Genomic DNA, 10,316 nt, shown 5'->3' with positions numbered 1-10,316 from the left:
TCAGTTCTCAATACTACTCCCAAAATATACTGGCTCTTATGTTTTTAAAAACATACTTCTTCTGTGATTTGAGGTTAGTGCTCAAAAACTTAGCTCAAAGGCTATCTTGGAAATCTAAGTTCCCCTGCTTGCTTCATTTAGAAAGCTATTACTCTTTTCTGAAAACTAGCCCGAAGGCTCTTTGGAAATCTCAGTTTCCGTTCATATTTAAATATGAAAATATTTTAAATCTCTTTGGGAATCTTAGTCCCCATATACTTTTGAAAAAATGAACTTCAAACTTTACTCTTCACTTTTTACTCAACTTGAACTTTAAGTCCTAAAACAAAGTTAAAACATTTGGAAAAGACTTTTGGAAAACTCTAGGAACTTATCTTGACTTGACTCTTACTTCTCTTGACTTTGATCTTAACTTCCCTTGAATTGGATTATGGATTCAAGGTTCATGATCTCATGTTTATGGATGATTTCATGATGTTTAGATGTACCTTAGAGTGTTGGAATCCACTAGAAAACGTAGGTACATCACTAAGGAACACGTACTAAAAGGTGGGGAACGAATGGGGAGAACTAGCTACCCTGGCGCTTTGAGAGGCATGGGGCACCAGCCCTCAAACGTCAGAGAGGCTGATGGGGTACACTGGCTGGCACGTCGCCCCAAGGGGTGGACTTCAGAGTCCCTTTTGGGGAGCGCTGGCTGGCGCGACGCCCCACCCCTTCCCCAGGTTTTGACGATTTTTCTTCTCCATTTTTCAACTCTAAACCTTCTAAACCTCAATGGTTCTTTCCCCAAACACTTAGAATCATTAGTACCCTCAATACCCAATAGATTTAACTCGAAAAATAACCCGGAAACACGAATCAAATCAACACCGGGCATTCAACAATCAACCAACAAGAATTCGACAATGTTCTTCAAAAACAACCTTAACATGTAAACAACTCCAAATCGTTGAATTGAAACAAGTTGATGTGTGGGTGAACTACCCAACACGAAAAAATCTCACTTACCTTAATAGGGATCACCCCTGACGAATTCCACTCCAAACGCTTGACGTTCTTGGCGAAATCTTGGCTTTTCTCTCTTTCTTTCTTCCTTTCTCTTTTCTCCAAGCCCTAAGCATAAATTAACTTTTCTAATCTGACCAAAATAAGTTTTTACCCCAATAAATCCCTAAAAACGAATTAGGAATTAAATTAGAGAAAATACTACTTTGCCCTTCCCTAAATCCGGATTGGGACTTTCGTCAATCCAACAACCCAACTTCCGAAAGGCATATCTCACTTATATGATGTTGAAATCACGCAAACTTGGCGGCGTTGGAAAGATATCTCCAAGGGCTTTCCAACCATATCAAGATCTGCTCCTAAATAATCCTGAGCTAGGAGTTATGACCGTTTGAAAATGGCCAAAACTCACTTTCTTAACTTATACAAAATTTCCAGATTTTTCTTATTCTTTCCAAAAATCAAAATTTTCATATTTTAAACTCTTTATTGTCGTTTCTAGGTGCGAGATGTTACAAACACAACAACATACTCATTGATACTTTACTCTCAAATCATCCTTAGAACATTTACATAGATTTCATCATAAATTCAAGTGATCCCATCACTTCATGCTTATTTTCATAAAACTCTTCTTTCATAATCAAAAACCCACATCATATGAACATAATTTGGAAAATATGGGGATTTCATGGGTTCATAGGGGAAACATCATAAATTCATAGTATTTCATCAATTCATGCATAAAAGATCATAATCCAATCATTTAAATCAATAATCATGAGAATCCATGGGAATTGAAGAAAACTCTATCTCAATTGGGGATTTCTAACTTTGAAAATAGAAGAATTTGAGAGCTCCATGAATGGAAGGAATTCATGGATGAAAACTATCATACCTTACTATCAAAGCCCAAAGCACTTTAGGAATGGAAGCTTGATCTTGAACCCTAGCTTGAATCTTCTTCTTCAAGCTTTTAGAGAGAGAAATATCCTTGGAGAGAATCTTTTGGTGATTTTAAGAGAATGAGGTGAATGGTTAGAATTTGGGGTCAAAATTACTTATTATGGGTCTTAGACATATGCAAAAAGACGTAGTATAGAGATAAAATAATTAGGAAAAGACTCCACTGCCCCTAAAATAACTGTTGGCCCACGACCCACTGACCTTGATCGATGGACCGTGGTCTGATCGACGGCCCATCATGTCGGTCTGTCGTTTGATTCAGAAAGTCGGAACTGGGGTCACGAACTACGGACCCTTAACCACAGACCATGGTTTGACGAACGGTCAGTTGGTCAGGCCGTGGTTCCATGACCCTTGACAGCTTTTTGAGTGGCCTATCCACGGACCCTCCTACGCTTCGTGGTTGGCCCTCGTGGATGGCCCCTTGAAGCTCTAAACATGCTATTGTGCTCTCTCTCAAATCTAAGGTGTTACATTTTCTCCCCTTTAGGAACATTCGTCCTCAAATGGAACTCATGCTAGCACGAAAGAGTAAGAGAGAAACTAACAGCCCAATCATCAATGCAACTTCATCAAAATGCACTTAACCATGAAGGAACCTCGACTCCAAGCTAAAACATACTTTAAACATCGAAAGGAAGATATAAACTAGACCTAGCAGCCCAACATAAATGCACATATTCGAGGAGGAAACATCAACTCCAAGCTAATGCATACTCACATGTTCATATCATGAAGTTCATATGCAACTCATACTCAAATGCATATAAATGTGTTGAAATCAATCAAGTTGACTCATTTTTCTCAAAACTTACTTTTTCATGAACATGCATAATAAGGAAATCATGGAAATAGCTAAAACATATGACACCAAAAGAGTAAACCATGAGGAACTCAATACTTCAAGCTAGAATAGGAGTAGAAGGAAAAGAGATAGGGATACTATGAAGTCACATCGCCTCCAAACTTTCACCCACCAAACCATAACAAGGAACTCTCCCAAAACCTACATAGTTCTACTTCACATATCAACCATGAAGCACACTATCTCTCCCTTGGGAGCAACCCTACTAGTCCTTTCAAATCCATCTCCCTCAATCTAAACATAACATTAACGTCTTAACAACCACTAAACCATTGATAAAAGTAAACGCTTAAGAAGTTTCCACAAGGATTTTCTAGGACTACTTTAACCACAATCACCATACATGGAATCTTACCATATCCAATGAAACACTCAATATCAAGCAATGCATAACCTAAAGCTAAAAGACCTTAACTTACCAATTACCGCATCCGGGGAATCCTCATGATCTTGTCGAGTTTGATCTTGCCTACCATCCTTTTCCTTAGAACTAAGAATTGGGCAATCTTTTTTCTTATGACCACTTCTTCCACACCCAAAGCAAACATTATAACCGGCTAGACATTTACCCTCATGTCTTCTCCCACATTCCCTACACCCGGTCCACATTTGCTCACTACCAACCTTGCCTTACTTGTAATAAGAGTTTGCTCATTTGAAACAGACACAGTCTCATAATATCGTACAGTAGGTAATGTGGTGGTGCTGGAGCTGGTCTTCATATTTGCCTTTTATTTTGATATGATTTTGTTATTGATATTCAATCCTTTTTTCCCGCTTAGAAGCCCCAATAATTTGAAGCTACATTTTTTGTTTTATTGTTTCACCTTTTTTTGTGGTTTTACCATAGAGTTTCTTCCACTCATTGCACTGACATTTTGAAAGTATTCTCATTTGTAGCGTGAAGTTAAGGATCTTCGACTACTTCTACCAGAATTTCAGCTACAGGTATTTCCGGTCATTTATTCAGATTCCCTTTAAATCGTGCATTAGTTTTCTCTATCTTTGTTATGTTTTATTGCTATTTTGAAGTGTTACCGCGAATATGTTTTACTATATGCATTGAATAAGGAATAAAGAAATGAAACATAAAAAGTACAGACCCTCAGCTATAGTGGCATCAGTTTCTCTGGTCTTAGATATGTCTGTTGAATATGTTGTAGTGCCAAAGGTTAAAATCTTGAAACAAAATGTCATTTCTACTCGTGTCTGGTGTCTTATCCTTAGCGAACTCTCTGAAGCTGGAAGTACTATCTTTGGTTTCATTTTAGCTTATCCTAATCATCTGAATAAAATGTGAAATTCATCCTAAACTATTATGTTAAGATGTATGAGTCCACTATCAGTCAATGGACCAGGTCCCTTGACACAACAATAACAGTAATAAACAGCACAAGCAATAAAGTAAACAACCCAAGCAGTTTATGTGGAAACCCCCTTGCTCAAGGGCGGTGAAAACCACGACCTGTACTCACAGGATTTCAACCCAACTCCATTTAACTCTAAACGGAGCAATGATTCAGATTATAGACTCTTGTAATCTAGGAATTTAACTATAAATCTCTTCCCCCTTAGTGTAGCAACTCTACTACAAAGAAAGAACTCAATAACTCTATTGCCCACTAAACTACCTAACTCTAGATGATTTAGACTTCAACTAAGCAACAACTATGTTGCCCACTAAACCAATTAACTCTAACTGATTTAGGCTTTTTGAATGAACGACAACAATGATCTAATTCCTTTATAACACAGGAGTAGATTTACAATGATAAGCACTGAAGTATAAACCCTAAGACAACTAAGATGCAGAACAACTCTATCGGGTCCCTGTTGCTCTTTTGGAAAATACTTCACGCAAGGTTTGTTTTTGCTTGTGTTCTTGAATCTTTCAGGAATGCAAAAAAACTGAGGTTGTCTTTGTTGAGGAGAACCTTATAAATAATAGACACAACCTTAGAAACCATGCTATTGGCCAAGGATTCAGCCATGCCGTTCGGGAGCCGTGCACCAACTCCTGCAGACCTAGAGCCTAGAGGTTGTAGTGTACTTTTTCCAGTTGTCCCCTTTCTCGCATATGAACACCATAGGATCAGGTCCCTTATAAGATCCCTTTTGTTTGTCAAATCATCAAAACTAAAAAGTAACATTTTCCCCCTTTTTGATGATGTCAAACATGCAATCAATTTCCCCCTATCACCAGCACTAGCCAGAAATTACCTTCTGCATAACCAATATATTAGATGAAGATGAAAAAATAAAAAACAGTAACCTCAACTAGAGTGTCATGATTGTGCAATCAGCACGACTTTAACCTCCAACACTTGTGGTTCTGTCATATTGGGTTCCAGCAGAGTGTCGTAATTCTGCAGTCAGCTTCTCTTCAACCTTCCAGCTCTTGTGGGTGAGTCATATCTTCAACTGTTTTAGGCATATCTGGCAATGGGGTACAAATCTTCGACAAAGGCTGCAATCATTTTGGAAGTCTAATCTATAGTGGCAATAGTTCTTGGGAATTCTTGGTGGACGTCAAGGATGGACTCAAAACTTTTAAGATCAATAACAACACTATTCATAGTTTTTTGGATGAACAATTTTGTTTAGAGAAAACAGGAAAATAGGATCTCAAGCTTCCATAAATTCACATGGCTACACACTCATATGACGTGTTTAAGGTGAACTATTACATATGCTATTTGGTAGATACAAATTATATAAAATACTAAATCCAGGTTCATTACAAAGCGCTGTCAATTGTCAAATCTCCGCATAATTCAATAAACCAACTAGATGTTGCGTGAAACAGAACTTGACACCTGCTGTAGGAGCTGTATCAGCGGCCAGAAGATATCCAGTCTTGAAATCTTGATTTGAGTTTGCAAATTTGAAGCCCCTAACGCGCTGCATTTTTAACTCCAACCACTGAAGAGCCCTATTAATACTAAGCTCAGTCAACAAAAACTGCTTCAAAGTGAAAAATTCAGTTATCTTTTCAGTACATCATTCCTTATAGAACATATTCACTCTATTATATTCTCCTGCATCCTTTAAAACTTTAACAACTATAGTAAGTTGTAGTTGAATATCTGATGTTAGCCTAAGCAATTCTTTACCCTGCACTTCTGTTATTTCTTCTCATATCCTTTTCCTGCATTTGGAATTTCTTGAGTGATGGTTGCTCATATGATTTTTCTTTGTGGTTTCTACTTATCTTTTTCTCCTGCCTTTGAAATTTCTTGGATTATTGTTGCAACGTCTAACGTTATTGTTGGTTTTGGTTATATGTTGATTTTACTTTTTTATGGCTGTCCAAATTTTTGTCACAATCCAACTTTGTTGATTTGTTAATTTCACTGCAATGCTGAAGATGAGGTTTGTTTGAAATAGTTTTTTTAGCTGAGTTGTAGCTTAAGTTTTTTTAAATGATTTGGGGAAATTCGTGTGGTGAATAATTTTGAATAGCTTAGTAAGTATATACACATAAAGGATTGAAATTTTAAGTTTTAATTTTCTGTTTCTCTCTGCCTCTTATATAAAGTGAACACAAATCTAAGGGAATTTCTGAACATCTTTAACAATGATCAGAGCAATGAGATTGCTACAAAGTTGGGGTGGTGTCTGGACCAGCATCGCTAGTTTCATATTCATGTGGGATAGGATCCGTCGATACTGTCCCCCTGAGCTTATCCGAGCTTCTGATAAGTGGACACAAAGAATCAGGAGCTTTTTGTACCCTTATATTCAGATTTCCATCAGTGAATTCATGAGCAACAATCTCAGGCCTCATGATGCCTATTCAGCAGTCGAGGCGTATCTCAGTGTCCACTTAGCAAAAGAAGCAAAGAGGCTTAGAGCTGAAACGGTAAATGGTGGGAGCAAGTTGGTGCTAAGCATGGATGAACATGAGAGAGTTACTGATGAGTTTTGCGGAGCAAAAATACAGTGGATTTCAGGCAAACTTGTGCAACGGGAAAGTAAGTACTTGCTAGAACTGGAAAGAAAATATTACAAGCTTATGTTCCACAAGAAATATCGTGACATGGTAACCGATATTTACTTGGAGCAAGTGATCAAGGTAGGGAGAGAGATTCAGATGAGAAACAGGAAGAGAAAGCTCTACACTAATAATGGACACAGCAAGACCACATGGAGCCATATCGTATTTGAGCATCCTGCAACATTTGGTAGTCTGGCAATGGAAGCAGAGAAGAAGCAAGAGATTATGGATGATCTCCTCTTGTTTAGAGATAGCAAGGATTTCTATGCAAGGATTGGCAAGGCGTGGAAGCGTGGTTATCTACTATATGGTCCCCCGGGTACTGGGAAGTCTACTATGATTGCTGCAATGGCAAATTTATTGGATTATGACGTGTATGATCTTGAACTGACATCTGTGAGGGACAACATAGAATTGAGAAGGCTCTTAGCTGAAACATTAAGTAAGTCTATTATAGTGATAGAAGACATTGACTGTTCACTTGATCTAACAGGTCAAAGGAAGAAGAAAGAGAAGACTGCAAAGACCAACAAAGAAGTTCCTCGAAAGGACACACAAGAGAGTGGAAGTAGAATCACTCTCTCTGGGCTTCTGAACTTCATTGACGGTCTTTGGTCTGCATGCAGTGGAGAGCGTATAATTGTCTTTACTACAAATTATGTGGATAAGTTGGATCCAGCTCTTACAAGAAGGGGAAGAATGGATAAGCACATCGAGCTCTCCTACTGTAGCTTTGATGGATTCAAGGTGCTTGCAAAGAATTACCTGAGCTTGGACACACATCCCCTATTTGAATCAATTGAAATTCTAATGACGGAGACCAAGATTATACCTGCTGATGTTGCAGAGAACCTGATGCCCAACTCCCTGAGAGAAGACGCAGAGAAATGCCTTCTGAAGCTGGTTGAAGCTCTCAAACAGGCAAAACAACTGATGATAAAGAAAGACGAGGAATCCGCACTGTCTGAAGCTGCAGATGGGTTGCAGGATTCTATAGACAAAATTTAAATGGTTATTTTTCACAATTAATTGTATGACACAAACAGAAAGAGTCATCTGAGACCATTTGTGTTTTATAGTTGATCATCAAACTATTTATCTAAAACTAGATGCTATTTTCATGTGACAGCTAGACCACAAAATCTAATCAATTACCTATCCTTGAAAAACAATAAGATAGCAAGCCTGGCCTTGCATAATAAAACTATTTTACCTTCTGTTAAAAGTTGGGTACATTACTAACAGTTGACTGCAATCTCTAAATCCAGCAATAGATCCTTAGCATTGAACCATTGGTAAAGTATCCAGTTACAGATCTTTTTTTTTGCCTTTGGCAGCACTAACTTATGTAACCTAATTCTGCCCCGCAATATGAAATGAGAAAGCTTGCATGCAACTTGTCTAATTACATGGCGTACCTACTACCTCCCACCATCACGAATCCATAACCTGATAGTAATGAGTCAAGGAACCTTGAAAGTACTGAAATTCATATCGCATTATGCTTTCACAACATGTATGTGCAAATTACAAGAGGAATTTATATTCGTCAGTTAAAAGTTAGAATAGAACAGGCAGAATAAAAGCAAAATAGACTATGATAATAATTTATTAGAAACATCCTGGTACTCATCCAATGCAAATTAGTTGCAACGGTTACCTATTGGTAATATGAGTTAGGCATCAGTCACTTGGAATTAAGCTAGCAGTGACACTGACCACAAGAAAACAAATGATCCTATAACCCTCAAACCCCCAAATACTTTCTTAGTATACTACAAGAATATGGGTGTTTTGTGGCAACTAAAGTTACTACAGAAAACCAAAAAATATTTTCATATGCTTCAAATTATTCACATCTATTTTGAAATGAAAAGATCACTTGGTTTACTATGTATAAGAAAGTAATCAACTCTAATAGATTCTTCAAGAGATTTTGTGATCTCATCATCAACATTCCCATCAATTATTTCTTTATATAAAAAAAATTGCATGTTTCTTACGAAATTCAAGCTCGTCTCTGATCCAATTTCTTCGGCTGAAATCACAACACTTGTAAATCCTTTTTCTCTATATCTTTTAAAAAATTAAACTAGGCCTCTTAATTGACAGAGCCGTCTCGACCATAAGGCCACTAAAACAATCGTTTGGAGCCTCAACTTTTCCAAGGAACGAATTAGGCCAAGAGGTTTCAACAAGTTTTCCAAGGAACGAATTAGGCTCAAATAATGACAAAATGGGTGCACACCGTCACAAGGTAGTCATAATGTAGGTACGATAATTGGGTTCACTCTCAAAACTTGTGCCTAAGGTTATTTCTTGCATTCACCAAAGTTAAACAATTAGACCAAAAAGGCAAATTCAGGAATCCACACACGTCTTTCAAGTAAACCTCACCACTCAAGGCACTTAAAACACAATCATTGGACATAAAGCTTGTGTGCAAATGGTCATTGCCAGTCTCACAATTTGATATGCAACTAGTCACAACGAGATGCTAGAAGTTCATGAAAGAATCATGCAATTTGAGTTGACTTATAGAATCCACACAAACACACTTCTCATCAAAAAGACATCAATATTGATTACGATCGATACCTGAATATTCACATTAAGTGTTCAAGCTTTTCAATCATCCAATCACAACGATTTCAGGGTAGTAGATTGAGGAGAATCAAACATCACCAAGTTCCTCCCCATCATAGTTGAGTAAAACAACCCCTAACGATTCACCACTAAATCCCAACTTGACACACTAGTCACCGCTTCATCGATCACATCTACATAAGACACCACATGCATGTCATTGGATGTTTCATGAACTTGCATTTATTGAAAGTAACTTCCTCATTGTTCACCCAGAACTTTAATTCGTCGCTTTCAACTTTAACGATTGCTTTCCCGGTAGCCAACAAGAATGGCCTATCAAGAATAATAGGAATCTCCGCATCGATCTCACAATCAAAGCCCACAAAATCGGTGGGAAAGATAAATTTCTCTATCTTCACTAAGATTCCATGAAGACCGATGCTAATTTAGACTTAATGGCAATTTTAAGGCTAATTTAACTCTCCTCATTAAGGCTTCATTGGTTTTTATTAAGATCAAAATCTAAATAATTAAGATTATTTGATTTATTTATAAACATAAAAATATATAATTCAATATTTTAATAAAGAAAACAATAAAATTATTATTTGCTTATTGTTTAATAATTCTATTATGTATTTTATTATCATACTTATACTTCGGTTTGGTAGTTTGTATTAGGGGTGTACAAAATCGAATCGAAAATCGAACCAAACCGTAAATCGAGTCAAATTGGAAAAAAAAACCCAACTAGTGGTTTGGTTTGACTTGGTTTGGTATTGGAAAAAAAACCCAACTATAGTTGGATTGGTTTGGTTTTAACTAAAAAAAACCAACCCAAGACCAAACCAACCCGACATTATATATGTAATTTTAAAATTTTATTTTATA

At 37.1% G+C, this 10,316-nt stretch overlaps 1 protein-coding gene across 1 annotated transcript; it reads left to right on the top strand.

The window, feature by feature from the left end:
* The first annotated feature begins 5,810 nt into the window (after positions 1-5,810).
* On the top strand, positions 5,811-7,872 carry LOC102595016 (AAA-ATPase ASD, mitochondrial-like). Its single transcript, XM_006353730.2, has one exon. The coding sequence runs from the start codon at positions 6,417-6,419 to the stop codon at positions 7,842-7,844; it is 1,428 nt and encodes a 475-aa protein (XP_006353792.1). The 5' UTR covers positions 5,811-6,416; the 3' UTR covers positions 7,845-7,872.
* The last annotated feature ends 2,444 nt before the right edge of the window (positions 7,873-10,316 follow it).

Source organism: Solanum tuberosum, unplaced genomic scaffold (genome assembly GCF_000226075.1).
Source record: "Solanum tuberosum cultivar DM 1-3 516 R44 unplaced genomic scaffold, SolTub_3.0 scf00157, whole genome shotgun sequence".
In the NCBI taxonomy this organism is placed as follows: Eukaryota; Viridiplantae; Streptophyta; class Magnoliopsida; order Solanales; family Solanaceae; genus Solanum; species Solanum tuberosum.
Note: the sequence above shows the minus strand (reverse complement) of the source record. Positions and strands in the feature narration are given on the sequence as shown.

Coding starts and splice junctions, on each gene's coding strand:
- LOC102595016 (XM_006353730.2), top strand. CDS start 6,417: ATGATCAGAGCAATGAGATTGCTACAAAGTTGGGGTGGTGTCTGGACC.